General features: G+C 55.3%; 1 protein-coding gene across 1 annotated transcript in view; it reads right to left on the bottom strand.

The window, feature by feature from the left end:
• The window catches only part of EPHB1 (EPH receptor B1), a 46,839-nt gene that overhangs the window by 11,933 nt on the left and 19,154 nt on the right, over positions 1-15,752 (bottom strand). Inside the window, exons 3-5 of the mRNA XM_080603967.1 lie at positions 12,717-13,398; positions 4,471-4,626; positions 1,332-1,667 (exon numbers count right to left, since the gene is read on the bottom strand). Of these exons, the coding sequence (XP_080460093.1) occupies positions 1,332-1,667; positions 4,471-4,626; positions 12,717-13,398 (1,174 nt within the window). The remainder of the gene's footprint in view (positions 1-1,331; positions 1,668-4,470; positions 4,627-12,716; positions 13,399-15,752) is intronic.

The raw sequence follows: 15,752 nt of genomic DNA on the forward strand, positions 1-15,752 counted from the left end.
AAAGGTACCCAAAGCCCAACGGAGCTGCAGCTGTGCCACACAGGGCCAGCTCCATATTCCAGCCTCTCTGCCCTCATCATCATCATCATCCTCGCCGTACTCAGGACAAAGGAGGGAGGATAATCGCTCCCTCCCGCTCAGCACATACGAACAAGTGGCACGCCTGCCCCATGCTGCAGGAGATGCTGACAGTCCAGTGCTGCCTTTGTTTATCCAGCATGTTTAATCCTTTTTTTCCCCCTTAAATCTTTCCACTTCTGCTCCAAGACATTCATTTTCTGAATTTAAATACTTTGCTTGATTGCTGTGCTGTTAAGTGCTGCATTCACAGCCCCGCCACGTTCTTGCCTGTCTATGGCAGGGATGGTGCTGTGCAAACGCCCAGTGCCCAACTGGGGCGAGCCAACGCCAACCAACCTGCATGGATCCGGCCGTACGCAAACACGAGGCCACTTGGAAACCAGGTGGAAAAGCCCACTGCAGAGCCAGGATCAGTGCCGAGAGCGGCGGGGAGGGGTCACACAGTGATGCTTAGGTGCAGGTGGAGCAGCAGGAGAGGTGTTTTGGGGTGCATCAGTAAGTACACAGATCAGGATGTCCCCATGCAGGTATTTATTTGTTTGTAGTCTCACAAACACTGACAATGCCCGTAGAGCATGAAACGCAACACATGGCGTTGCAGTTATTACACAGCCCATCCAACCACGGATGTATTTCCATGCTCATATCCAGCATTCACAAGGCAAATACAGGAAGGAAGAGAGGAAGAAGGAGATGGGGAAGACCAGCAGGCAGAGCCACACCAGCTCCAGGAAAGCACAGCTAGGAAGATGAAGGGGACGTGCAGGGATGGAGGAGCCAGGGGCAGCAAAAATACTCCCCCAAAACGCTCCCCAAAAGAAAAGGTCTTGGTGCAAGGAGCAGGTTTGATTGCACATGGTTAACAAGACACCAATGACAGCCAGGCGCAAACATAACATAAAAGCCTGACAGGATCGGCGTTCCCAGGAGGGGAGATACTAAAAAATTTACGCCAGGTTTCTGTCTTGCACTCTCCCGAGGGAGCAGGTTAACAAAGGCTGCCTGCGTTACGCTCTCGGCGCAAAGCAGAAATTACCATCCCCTTCTTCTTCCCCATCCCCTCTGCCTCCTGTGCTCCTGGCACAGCCAGGTCCCCACCCCCGCTGGGAAGGGCCAGGTTTCACCCCACACCCCTGCTCCCACCACAGCAGTGCACGAAAGGGCTAGTGCCCCTTCCTCCCCCATGAATCTAGTGGGGGATAAACAGCAGGCACAGGTCCTGGCATCGCAACCAGCTCCCCGGGACTCACCGGCTTGGTTGGTGGTGATGTTCACGGAGACGTGCTGGGGCGGGAAGGGGCTCTTGTTGGAAACCCCGTTGACCGCCTGGATCTCGAAGGTGTATGGCGTGTGCGCCCAGAGGCTGCTGATGAAGACGCGGGTCTCCGTCAGCCCCAGCTGCCGGGGCACGAACTCCACGTTGTCATCGCAGCGGGAGCAGGCGCGCCGGTCCGAGCGGCACTTCTTGCAGACGATGTTGTAGGTGACGTCGTCCCTGCCCCCCGTCTCCCGCGGCGGGTTCCACTCCAGGATGATGGAGGTCTCGTTGACGATGGAGATGACGTTGCGGGGGCCGGAGGGAACGCCTGTAGGGAAGGAGAGGAGTTGAAACAGGTCCTCGCACCAAACGTTGCCTGCTCTGGGGCTGGGCAGGAGCCCAGCGGACTCCAGTGCCAAGCAGGACACCCCACAGCTCCCCCTGCCACCTACCCACTGCCTCCTGGCTCAGGAGGGACATCATTGCCACCTCTTTGGACACGGCGCAGACTTTCCCCATCCACACCTCCACCTATCTTCACCTCCAAACCCATCTTCTCCTGTCTCCATCCCCACCCCCCCACGCCTCCAGCAGAAGAAAGGGGCTTGGGGTTCAGATTGGGACTCTGACATGTCACCTAGCCAGAACCTCACAGAAACGCAGGAACAAGGGGAGAAGAGAGTCAAAAATAGTAAATGGTTATTGGTGTTCAGTGTTTCAGGTTGGGAGCATGGGTATTTACCCACAGCGTCGGAGTGTTTTATTAGCAGCTGGGATGTCAGACGAGAGAGTTCATTGATCAACGCCGCAGGTAGTACCGAGATGGGAGCTGTGGCGGATGCTTCGGAAGAAGGGAATTAAATACAGCACTGATTTTGTATGTTGGCAAAACGCGGCTGGGATTGATAGGGAGCAACAAAGGAGGTGCCAGCCACACCAGGGAGAGAAATCCAGTGCACAGCTGTGTCATCCGGGTGGGTCCACCTCTGAAAACCCAAAAGCTGTGTGCTGCCTTACATTAAGGCCAAGAGAACAATTAATTACTCATGCTGGCAGGGCTCGGGTGTGAGCACTACGCTTCCAAGGAAGAAAAAAAGGACTTCTCCATGTCAGGAAGAGTTCAGAGGGAGCAATAAAAATGATGGAGGATCTGACCTTAGAGAAGAGGTTGAAAGAGGAAAAAATGTCCTGGGAGACCTCCCACATGTGTGTTGGGGAATCTGGGGATGTGGAGGAATTATTCCCTGGAATGGGAGGCAACGGGCAACAAGTAAAATAGAATCAAGTAACAAAAATCCATCCATTTAATTCTTTCCCCCTCCAATGGGCTGAAGACACTTGTCAGGGAGCAGCTGCCAGCGCGGCATCCTTGCCAGCAAGGGATTTTGTGGGCTCAAGGTGCTGCTGCAGGGCATTCTTGGGGATGGGGTCACCATCACACACAGCGGGGCCGTGCCACAAGGACAGCTTCATGAAACACGCCAGGAGACACAGTCTTGAACCAGCTCTAATGATGGAATTAGAATGGAAAATGGCTGGGATAAGGAGAGGTGGGATTTGTGTGTCCTGAACAGAGCTTTCCCATGGTTATCACAGGGCCAGGCAATGCCCCCCGACTCTAACCCTTAACAGATAAGAAAAAAGGAGAAAAAGCCTTTTGCCCTGGTCAAGGAGGCTCCTGCCACCAGCTTGTGCTCCCAGCATTACTGCTTGCCTGCCCAGCGTGGCTCTCTTCCAAACCAAGGTGCCGCCAGCACACCTCCCACTTATCCACGCTTAGCCCCAGAACCCGCACTGCCCATTCGCTCCTCCACGAGCTGAGTCCTCCTGGCACACCCAGGGCCACGGCGCTCACACAGGTGGCAGCTTCCAGCTGCAATGTTTTGAGCTTTAAGGGCTCTTGGAAAAAAAAAAAGAAAAGAAACAGGGGAAGAGTTTCTGGCAGGAGCCGCCCTGTTCAAGGTACCATCGAGGTTGTGGCACTGCTTTACTGGGGGGATTTCCCATTAATGCTCAACTAATAAACTAAACAAAGCTAGAGAAGTATTTACTCCTGTGACACAGAACAACTTTGTCAGTGAACAGCTGGCAGCTCAAATTAGCCTGTTTGAAAACTAAGCTTCAATGAGAAGGAAAAATAAAATCAGTAAATGAACTTTTTTTAATACTGTAATCCTTTCACAAAGTAATACTGTAAATCAGCGATGTAACGAGATATAATGAAGGAGCAGATTCATCCGCAGGTGTTGTACCTCCCGACTTCTGCTCCTACAGGTCGAGCGATTTGCAACAACATGGAAACCCATTTCCAGCTCTAGAGGGGATTCTCAGGGACTCCTTGACATCAGGTGCATCCCGGCAGGCACAAGCACAACGGCACTAACCCATGCAGGCTCCAGAGAATGATGTGGGGTGGCCGGCGTGGGAAACATCCCATCACCCTCAAAAATAGGGTTTCGGTAGGTTAAGCTCAGCTACAACAGATCTAAGGAGCTGTGGATTAGAAACAGCATGGGAAGTCGCAGCTACACCCCCTAAATAATAAAACAAGGGGGATTTCTTGTCTGCATCCTCGGCCTCTGAACCATTCTCGACGCTGACCCCCAGGTGGCCAGGCAGCCACAGGGCGAGAGGACAGCGCTGTCACCACCGACCCGTGCAACTGGGGCTTTGGGGCTCGGTACGAGGGATGTACCCCTGTGGGAGAGGAGAAGATGGTCAGCACCCCACAGCAGCTCGTAGCCAAATGGTGAGGTCTTGCAAATGAGGATAAGCGAGAGCATCTTCATTAGTCGTATTCCGTAACATCCTGGTGTTAAAGCTCCTGGCTTAAAGACCTCAGTCGGTGGCAATTTGGGGGGGGCAGTTCAGGAGGCGCTGAGACCAGGACCCACGCTCCCAGCAGGCTGAAGAACACCAGCCGTCCTTTCTTCTTTCCTGGGCTCTTTCCTCACCAAAAATCAGGCTTGAACCCATAGCCACCACCCCAGAAATACCCCTGACGGCACATGGCACCAGGCACAGCCCCTCTCCCCTACCCCAAAACACTCCCTCCGCAAGACAAGGAACAAGACAGCGAGTGCAGACACACTCAAGCCCGGCCCCCCATGCCTCCCCCCCCCAGTACTCACTGGTGCAGGCGGCCGCCGGCGGGTCCAGGTCGGCCCGGTAGTAGCCGTTGCGGCAGGCGCAGAGCGGCGACGCCTCGGCGCTGGAGCGGCTGTTGGGGGGGCACGGGGCACACAGCCCCGCACCCTGGCTGGCCTTGAAGGTCCCGGCCGGGCAGGCTGCAAAGAGAAGAGCAGAGAGTTTGTGCTGGGCACCGCGCTTGGATGGGACAGCCAGGAGCTGGGGCTCTGCCGGGTGGTGGTGGATGTCCCTGCTCCCCACCATCCCCCTGAGCCTTTAACAGGAGGAGGCTTCGTTAATCAGCCACCTCACTGCCCTGTGCTAGAGGGTAAAGATGGAGTGACACAGATGGGGTCCCTTGTCCCTGTCCCACCCCACCATGGTGGATCTCACCAAGGAGGTGCTGACAAATGGATGCCCCTTCACCCTTGACACCCCTTCGCCCTTGACACCCTCAAAAGCACACCCAAAAGACCCAAGGCTGCAGAAGGGAGCTCCCAAATTTCCGTGGCTGTACCGGAGGGACCAGGCCACCACCCGGCCAGGGTGGCTCCCCCTCACCTGCACGGTGGTGGCCCCACGTCCACTTGCTCCCAGCTCTGCCCCACGGTGCCCCCACCCCCAAGGCACCGCGCGGCGAAGAACCACACTAAGTGTCTCATAAACACGGCGATGATGGAGATAATGGGAAGTGCCTCTTAGCCCCTGTCTGCTGCATCAGGATATGAGGCATCTCCTAGCAGCCATGAAGAGGAAATTAATAGGAGCAAGCAGGAGTAACCACTTTGATGCAATTTCCTTGGGAGATAGTGGACCATCTAATCTTTATTGGAGCCCTTTAACCTGTCATTCAAAACTCATGAAGGCCTCTTGCTCGCGCAGCCTTTCCAGATATTAAAAGATGATAAAAAGGAATAAATCAAAACAATATTTTACGATTTGATTATTCAGGGGATCTTCCCCCCGGCCTGAGGCACAGCACTGGTGCTTTACTAAGGACCAGATCTTCCTGACAGCGTGGGGACGCAGCATCCCAGAGGGACCCACCACCGTCCCCTGCGTCCCACAGTGCCTGTGCCACAGGTGTGGCCTCTTGTGGCAGCACGCAGGGTCCACAAGCCAGAGGCTCATGCAGGCAGACAGCCAGACACATGGGCCACCAGCCTTGAAGGTGACCATCAGGACGCCAAAGCAGAGGCCACCGCGGCCAAGGGCTGGAACGTCACCCCTCCCCGTGCTGTCCCCATACACAGTGGTCCCCACGTGCCCTTCTTCCCCTTGGAAAAGCATGGGAAGCGTGCTGGGCGCCTACGAGGATAAGGATGGAGAGGACCGGAGGATGTCCGCCTGAATCCATAGGGCAGGCAACAGGAGAGCGAGGGGGGATGACAAGAGGAAGGCTTTAATACAAACACGCCTTGGCTTAAGCACGCAGGTGGGTCAGTGTGAGGGCTTTGTTTGGTTTTAATTACAAGGAAGCCAAGTGACACCTGTCAAAATAAGGGAACAAAGTCCGCTCCGCAAGCCAGCATCCTCAGGTTTCTTTTATCACTTCACTTCTCTGCAAATTCCTGTAATCCGCAAGCACGTGGCCCTTAATTGTTACTATTACCAATTAGCACTGCTCTCCTGTAATTACAGCAGGTTCGCCTAAGTCCTCCAGGCTGAGCCTGGGGCCCTCCCCGTCCCCCAGGCCCCCCGCTCCAAAACCAGCCCGGCTATCTCCCAGCGGGGGTTTTCCCATTAGCCCCAACGAGGGTGTTTTAAGGGTGTTTTAGCAGCGAGGCAGCGTTTCTCCTCGCGCCACCACCTCCAAGCGCGGACTGCACGGAGGCTACAACTGGGGATGAAAGATGCTACAAAGGCAAATAAACGCCCACCTGGAATTGTACGTTGTAGGAAAAAATGACATTTAGAGGATGCTACGATTACGCCCGAGGTGATCTGAGGGCATTTATCACGCTCATCCCGTCCCGACTGTTCCTGGGGGGACAAATCAACGCGGTGGCCTGGAGGTGCGTGGACACAACCTCAGACCAGGGTGAGGTCTTCTCCTGGACCAGCCGGCCCTGTATACCTGGCGTACCACCACGATGGGGACACGCCACCACAGAGCCTCCCCACCTCCAAGTCCTCAGCGCGGAGAAGCTGGAGAAATCTACAGAAGGAGAAAGCCCTCTCCGTTTGCCTTAAACCATCCTGATTCACCCCATTTTCCAAACACGCACCAAAGGCTGGGAGCTGAGCGCCCGCCCAACATAATTACAAGCAGCTCCGGTCTCGTCGCGTTGACGCAGCGAGTTAATTAAGCCAGCCCTTCACCTCTGGAGAAATAGGCTTAGATCTGCCGTGGGACACACATAAATTAAAGTCAGCAGCTTCCGAGCCTGGCCCACAATGGTTTATTCATGTAGAAAAAGCAAAGCTCAACACGTAAAAAGGAAAGCAGATGATGCCACAAGGCTGCCAGCTCGGCGGAAAGCAAGAAAATTCATTTTTGCCCTCAAAAACAGCCAAGGGGAATAAAACAAAATTCCAGGTCACTTTTGTGAGCCTCTTTTTTGCCTGCTCAAGCTTGTTTCTGCTTGGCTCTTAAGAAACACTATGGGAAACAGGCGCTGCAGAAACAAAAAGCAAATTCGGATGCAGGGGGCTGCATCAAGCAAGGTCACATCTCCTTAGGGACAAAAGGCGGCACCGAAGACGTGCTGGCAGGGAGCAGGCAGTCGTGGACCAGTTGGGAACGCGTCCGCTTTCTGCCTTGTGACCATCGGGGTCCCTGGGGGGCGCCCAGGAAGCACCCGCTGGACGTCGCCCCACGGGGAAGCCAGGAGCACCTCGTGGTGCCATCAGTGCCTGGAGCAGCCCCGTGCCCCGCACAAACCCTCCGCGCTGGTTAGAAACCTTTCCCTCTCCTGCCAGGAGCTCATTAAGCACCTTTCCCTCCACCACCCGCTCACGCCAGGCAGTAGCCCCTCGATCTAGACAACATCAAGTGCTTATTAATTACGCCTGAAGTGGTTCCTCATTAACGCTGATGCTGTGATGGATGAGGCAACCCCGGGACGGTGCCGGTGGAGGGCTCCAGCCACGTGGCCATGCTTGTACTGCCAGGACACACGGACACACAGAGCAGCTGCTGGTTTTAAACGGGGTGAGCGCACTGGGATGGATCCAGCTGGGGAGGAAACCCCAGGCAGGGCACAACCCCACGGGCACGAGGGGCCGGACCCCACGGCAGGCACCCTCCTCCCCCTGCTTGCCAGAAAGGTTGCAGGAGAAATCCCCTGAAAGCGTGCTTTCCTGTGGCACTTTGGCTCCACTGCCAGATAGAAATAGGAAATGAAGGAACGGGGGAAAAAAGCAAAACCAACAAAAGAAGAGGAGCAAAGCTGCTCGTGAGCACCGCCGGGCTGAGCCGAGGCAGTCACCCTCCGCGCCTCACCGCACGCTGCCCGGCCACCCTCCCAGCCTGATTTTGGGAAGGGCCCTTCTGCAAACAGCACCTACACCAGCGGGGCATCAACACGTGGGGGGAGGAGGAGAAAAGACTCCCCCATCCTTAACACCTGCTGTGCATGCATTGAGGCCGTGCGAGACCGCCGGGATTTTCCGTACGTAGGCAGCTCCAGGAGCTTTTCCGAGCTGCGAAACGTCACTTGCACTCTGGGGCTCCCTACAAACACGCTGACTTCGATAACCATACGTGACCGAAATCACCGTCAGGCATGGGTGCAGCAGAGGCATCGCCCCGCCGCGCATCCCACCAGAAACCCAACGCACCAAACCAAGGGGGAAGGAAAAAAAAAAATCACAGAAAGGTTTTCAGGCTCCCGGGAATGAGTCAGCGGCTTGGCCAGGTGCTCGGCGTTTTTGCAAACATCGTCGGGGAACAATGCGGTGCCGGACACGGGCCGGACCCTGCGCTTCCTCGCCGCCCTGCCATTGTGCAGGAGAACAATCCCGGCTCCCGCGGGGCCGAGCCCGGGCTGCGGGGCTCGCTCCCAGGCCTGCCTGTAAGCCTGGCGGAACAAAGCCGGCGTGTCGGAGGCAGATTTATTCCCCTGTTTGTAAATAGGCTCTTGAAAAGACCCTTGGAAAAAAAAAATATAATCATTGAAAAAAATCCATGGGCTTTTTCTGCCTCTTTTAAGACTAAAATCGATACAATACTCAAAAGTCCTCGCTGTAAATTGGAGGGAATATATAAACGGTAGTCTTTGAGGAAGAAAAAATAAAATGAAGAGCCCACATGCAGCAAAGCGAAGCACCGGGCAGCTGCCCCGAGCCCTTGGTGGCCTGATCCTGCCCCGGCAGCAGCCGGCTCCTCTGGGTGTCCGCGCAGGGCCGGGAAGGGCCCGAACCCACCCGCGGAGCCCTTTGGCTAATAACTTCCAATTAACACCTCCATTAAAACCCACCATGCTCATTAGGGGGAAAAAAAGAATTAACAAGGTTTTCCTGGATGTTCTCCTTGTGAAATGGGTACGGCTGTTAACGGATGTCTTCATTAAGGCATAACTTCAGAAAAATGATTATCCCCCGCCTTTCCAGAGCTCCGTGCCTCTGGCGCATCCCTGCCCGGCGCTGGCAGAGCCGTGCTGCCTTGTTCCACCCAGCGGCGGAAGGGGGACGGCCGCAGCCAACGCGGGGTGAGCAAAAAAATAAAGGGCTCTTCTGCAGCCCCCCTCCCTAAAGCCATCTGCCCACGGGACAGAGCTGCCGTCACCTTCGTCACCCAAAGGAGCCTTCCTCCTGGGGCACCGGCACGGCGAGGGGCGGGAGGGAAGGCGAAGCGGAGACAAAGAAACAGGAATTTGCCAACAGAGGGAGGGGAAAAAAAAAAAAAAAAGATTGAAAAAAGCTTGAGGAGCAGCACAACGGCGCTCTCACCCCTTCTCTCTGCCTTTAGAAACGCAGAGTGAAAACGTGGCACAAAGCTGCTTTCATTTCAGATCGTTTCCTTCACTGGTTTCTCCATGGAGCTGGCCATGGGGAAAGGCAAAATTGCCCGCACCACCGGCTGGCCCCCACGGTGCTCCCCCACCTCCCCAGACTCAAGCCAGAATCGCCCCTTCCCCATCGGGGCAGAAGCAGGCAGCCCCTCTCTGCCCAGCCGCCTGCCATCATTAGGTTTCAGAGTCAAGCCCCAGCAGAGGGAGGGTTTAATTATTTCCCTCTGGGAGGAATCAAGAAGCGCGCCGGGCGCTCGCGCCCAAGGCCTCCTCCTCCCAGCGCGGTGATGCATTGCGCCTTGACCAGGCGGCAGGCCATAAAGCACGGCTGAGGGCCGGGGCTGGCGAGATGGATGGGTTTAATATCCACCTGAGCGGCGCGTGGGCTACCGTGCCGAATGAATTATTCATTTTGGGCTCAGGAACAGCCTCCGCTTCGCATCGACCCAAGGCTCAGAGCAGCTGGGGCAGCCCCACCTGGGCCTTCAAGCACGGAGCCCCACCATCCAGCGGGGAAAACGCAGGGAAAACAAGGACCCCAATCACTGCGAACACCCAGCATACAACAATAATACCAATTAACGAGCCCCTGGAGCTGATCCACTCCGCCAGCCCCACCACAGCACTGCCTCCACTCCTGGGGCAGGAGGGATGAGATCAGGACGATGGAGCTCAATTCAACCCTCCCCTTTTATTATTTTTTTTCTTTCTTTCCCTGAGGAATTAAGCCCATTTTCTCAACCTTAAAATACCATGGATTTTTCTGTGACAATTCCCCCGGGCTCGTTAAGTGGCTCATCTCGGCTGCTCAGGTTGACGAAGGCTTCAAGCAGATGTCAGGAGCGCCAGCCTCCTGGGAGCCGGCACGGCGGCGGCGGCGCCACCCGACAGAGATGCTCGCCCGACGCTTGGGGTGCGATCCTGCACCATGCCCCGTGAGGAGCGGTCGTGATGGAAGGACCCAGGTCCTGCTGCAGGAGACCCAGAGCAAGTGGTGGGTGCCCATCACTAACCAGCATCACCCCATGGCTGCAACAAAGCCCGCTGAGAAAGGCAAATTCTTTTTCTTTAGCCTCATGATGTGCTGTCCCCTGCCCACCAAAGTTTCAGAACAGCAGCGGTGGGTGCAGATCTTCCCTCGTGGTCCCCAAGGTCCACGAGGACACGAGGAGGAGTTTCGTGACCAAAGGGTCCACAAAAGCCACCAAGAAGCCAGAGTCCAACCCAAGGCCAGATTTTTACTCAAACGTGGTCAGCTTTCCAACAGACCTGAGCGAAACCCTGGCTTTTAGGGCTGTTTTTACTGGACTTCCTGGAGAGAACGGATAGTTTATTGGTCTGCTGTTTCTCCCAAGCATCTAACAAGATCTTCAGACATGCCAGCCCCACATGATGCCCAAGCCTTTATCAGTCCTCCTGCCACAGTATAACTGGGAAGTGCTCACACGGGGCTGTAAAAGGAGCGTTATCGGAGCTCTGCTGCAGCGACAGCCTCACACCAGCACCTGACAGCACTCACAAGACCACCAGAAAAGGGTGACCATGGTCACACACATGATGGGACCGCTTAACCACCTGCCTGAGCCACCAGCTTTGAGAGCAGGCTGCACCCGCAGAACACCATGGTGCTTTTCAGGATGCTGCTGGCCAGCCCACAGCAGACATTCCCACCCCCTTAGACCTGCCAGTGGCCTGAATTTTCACCCAAAGGAGCCATAACACAATGCATGCCCACCATGCAAAGGCAAAACAACCGCCTGGAGCTCTGCGGAGCAGCGGCAGAAGTTTCTTCTTCAGCCCTGGCACTGCAGAGCAGGAGCACAGGGCATGAACCATGAGGAAAGGTCAGGAAAGCAGCAGGAACAACCAACTTTCCAAACACTCCCCCCAGCAATGGACGGGATCAATGGATGGGATTACAGCCCTTCTCATGCAAAAACCCTCTGCTCTCCCCTGCTTCCAAGCAAGGTACAGAAACACGACTATAATTTAGGAGAGGAGACTGAAAGGGCAGCTTGCGATGCTAATAGAAAAAAAATCCTCCAACCCTATTTGGGAAATATTCATCAGAACTGCAAAAGGAGATGACAAGCAGTGAGCACCGTTTCCATATTTATAACCCAGCAGCTGCACACCAGCGGCATGGCTGGGGGAACCCAGAAAAACAGCAAAAAAAACACAACAAAACCAATTAATACCCAGAACCAGAGCAGCAGCACGGCGGTCAGGCCGGCGACGGCTGCCTAGCTCCTGCAGCTTTGCTCAGGAAATAACGAGGAGATGAAAGCGGCTCCGCCAGCGAGCATCGCCCTTTGAAGGCAGCTTCCAGCCCACTTGTTGCGGTGGCAGAGGGGGGTCCATCGAATGGGTGCCCCTGTCCCCTGTCCCTCGTCACGATGCAAGCCCATGTCCAAGACATGCAGCCAGTTTTGCAAGTTCTGGAGAGCACCAGGAGAATGCAGATTGGGTTCTGTGTACTACAATCATTCCTGGGGCTGTGGGTTTTTGGTCTGCTCTTACCATTTTTGCTCCACACTGGGTCACGGCAGCGTGCAGGAGATGCACAGCAGCCTCTGCTCCGAAGCAGTGCTGCCCCATGCTCTCATGGCAGAGATCATGGGGCAAATACCACCAAGACAGATTCAGACTTGGATAGGAGGGGAAATTCATGCTTCTGCAAAGGGACATCAGTGACTGTAGGTCAGGGGCACCAGAATAAAACACACGTCACCGGGAAAGTGGCCCAACAGCCTTCTGAAGGTGACCAGGACAACACCTAGCACACCACCTTATTTTAAGCAAAGGTTTTCCTTCCATGCTCTGCCATGTGTTTCCATGCACAAACAAGTCCCCCCAGAGGACCCAGTGCCCCCACTGTGAGCAGGGGCTGACATCAGGGTGCAGCCAGGGGCTACGTACCCTGCAGCATCACACCAGCACAGCGCACCGAGAGCACCCGCACCCCCAGAGGACACCACAAAGCTCTGGGGGCTCCGGATGCACGGGCAGAAGCGATGCATGCCAGCTGTCTCAATGGTGCTGGGGTGGGAGGAACAGAAAGGAAGGTGCTCTCTGCATGTTTTCAACATTCAGGGACCTGGAAGCAGATCTGGGCACCACAGCTCCCAGATTCCTCCCTGGTTCCCCCAGAGCAAAACAGCTTTCACGGCAGATCCGTTTGGAAATCAGCTCCAGGCCACTCACATCACCCACAGCAGCTTGTTTGGGGATGAACATCACATCAGCAAAGCTCCAGAGGCACAAAGCACCTTGCAAACCAAGGCCAACCCTACCTTTGCAGGCCACGTTGTTCTCCGGCTCGTAGCCAGCCTTGCAGGTGCAGCGGCCTATGGGGACCATCCACTCCCCGTCCCCGTTGCAGTACAGTTTGATGGGCACGTCCACCTCCTCGGCGTTGGGGATGCAGGTGCCGCGGGCAGTCACCAGAGAGGTGCTCTCCGCCCCCGTCATCGTCTCTGGGAAGATGGCGAAGTTCTGCACCACGCTCGGGCACTTCTTGAAGAAGACCCTGACGGAGAGCAGAGACATGCAAGCCCCGTAGTCCTGGAAAGCCAGGTAAAAGCCATTGCGGGTCAAGGGCCCGAAACTTCTCACTTCTGTGTTCACCTTCATCAACCTGCCACCAAAGTCCACCTGGGAGAAGCTCTCGTCAGCAGCAATGGTGTCCACTTTGAGGTAGGGTGCCTCCGTCCAGAAGGCGGACTTCTTGGTGGCAATGACCGAGTCTGTCTCGTAATAGTAGAGGTTGAAGGTCTCCTTGCAGGAGCCGGGGACGTTGGGGAGGCTGCTGCAGTCCCGCACCGTGAAGCGCATCTCGGTGTAGATGCGGTGGGCACCACACCGGTTGATGAAGGTGGTGAGGAGCCAGTTGTTCTGGTTGGGCTCGAAGACGTTGCACACCTGGTACGTGCGGATGGTGTTCAGGTTTTCGTCGTAGCCGCTCACTTCTTCCCACTGTGCAAAGGAAAGGAGAGGCCATGAGAGGTAGGCGGTGGGGCTGGAGGTGGCACCGGAGGCACCAGTCACCCCAAAGGCAGGGAAGGCCTGCAAGGAGGACCCCAGATCAGTCTGGTGACAGTCAGGAGGGACCTCCAGAGGTCATCTGGCTGCACCTCATGAGGGGGGGCCAGGAGCACCGTCACAGACAGGCAGGCCCAGGTACACAGGGAAACAGCACCAGGAGGAAACCTCACCTCTTTCTCACTGCCCCACGCTCCCAGCTGAGGCTAAAACGTCATTTCCACATGGGGAAATTGCCTCAGGTGCCCCAGCAGGCTAGGAGGGCATACAAATGGAAAGACGGACAGTCAAAGCACTTTGAGAAACGAATCATAGAATATCCCGAGTTGGAAGGGACCCATAAGGATCATCAAGTCCAACTCCGGGCACCGCACAGGTCTACCCAAAAGTTTAGCCCATGTGACTAAGTGCACAGTCCAATCGCTTCTTAAATTCAGACAGGCTTGAAGAGAAGCAATACACGAGGCCGTGTCTTCAGAGACCGAGCCAACACACGGGCTGACAAGCAAGGCCAGCCTCAAGCTCTTGACACAACAGGATTGCTTCCCCCAGCAAAAACAACTCTCTAAATAAAGCATTACCAAAGCACACCGCAACAGAGAGAGAATGTAGATTCACAGTTCGATTTATAGAAGGGCATTAATACAATCTAGGCTACGATTTCAATTAAGGGACAGCAGCAAACTGTGAATGGTGTATGATGGAATTAGAGTCCCACAGACAGATTTACAGCCTCGTAATCCATTCATTTTCACTAATCCATGTTTACAGTCTCCTCGTAACGGCATTATTCATACGGCAATCTTTAAGCAGCACGTCAGATACATGCATAATTCCTGGGGGCAACACGGCGGCAGCAACTGCGGGCGTTTGTGTGTGGAGGGGCAGCACGGAGCGTCGACTTTTCCCAGAAGAGCTGGCGAACCAAGACCAGCCCCACGGTGATGAGGTTTTGCCCTTTCCCCTTTAAACTCTCCCACCCCTCCCCGGGCATCGCTCCGGTGACAGCGGGGCCGGGCAGAGCCAGCCCCAGCAGATGGGGAGCGGGGAAGCTGGTGGCATCAGGAGGGGCAGGGATTCAAACCTCCCCAGGGAGGTGGATGGGAAGAGCCAGGAGGAAGAGCTGAGGTCCCAGCAGCAGCCAGGAATCCACTCCCATCTTCTCCATTGCCCTGTGCTGCCCACAGAGCAGGAAGGACCCACAGACATCAGCTGCTTCTCTCCCACCTCTCTTCTTGTTTTTTCTTTTCACCTGCTCCGTATCGAGGTGCTGTCTGGCACGACACAATCCCTCAGCTCCTTACCCGCCCCAGCAGGACCTGCTCCGTGCACGCTCACATTTTCCCCAGCAGCGAGGTGCACCCAGAAGCACCATTTGCTCGACCAATAATCAGTTAAGCAAAATAATACTCAGGAAAAAAAAAAAACAGTTAAACCCAGGAACCACCCCCAGTGGGGCTTCCCCTGTCACACATCAAAGAGAAAATGTAAAAAGCGTTTGGAAAAAGGTGATAAGAATGTCTTATAGGTTGGAAAACTCTTTTAGGGGACAGCCTAAGGATGCTCATCCTGTTCAATCTCCTAGAGGAGGAGGACAGAGGGTAAGGTGCTGTGTACTGTTATTTATTTACACATCCCTACTTCTATCATTACATGTCTGCACATACATATTTCATTGCACATCCCTGGGCAGAGCTCCTTCTGGTCTTTCAGGTCTGTCCAAACTTCACAGGGGATGACCGTGTGGCCAGCGAACCCCAGTGAGTACACAGCGCAGCGGGGCAGCCCCGAAACCCCCGGAGATGCTCTGAACCCACCCAACAAGGCGCCTGGCACCCCGACAGCCCAGCTCTCCAGCTGTGGATTTTGGGGAGCGCAAGGCCAGCGCCATGCGGGTACCAGCCTGCCACCCACCCCACTGCTCCTCTCCCTGTCTGCGCCTGTCTTTGTCTATCACTTTCTCTGTCAGGGGAACGTGAGTCAGGTTATTTTATGCTTCCATCCCTCAAAGACTCGCATTATATAAAAAAGATGTTTTAAGTGCCTCAGGGTGTTTTGTTCCTCATTACTTCATAAAAGTGACATTAATAGCCAGGGAAGAGCACTGCTGAGTGCAATTATGGATGATGTTCCAGGTATGAAAGCTGTTTTGAGCCTGCTAATGTTTCCTAATTACAAGCCTTGTGGTACAGGGAGAGGGGAGGCACGAGCAGGAGGATGGGGAGGAGTGAGCACGGGGACCTGCCTGGATGGAGGAGACAGCGGGGCAGGGAGGGGACGGGCTTGGA

This window comes from Anser brachyrhynchus (genome assembly GCF_964034855.1).
Source record: "Anser brachyrhynchus genome assembly, chromosome: 9".
Lineage (NCBI taxonomy): Eukaryota > Metazoa > Chordata > Aves > Anseriformes > Anatidae > Anser > Anser brachyrhynchus.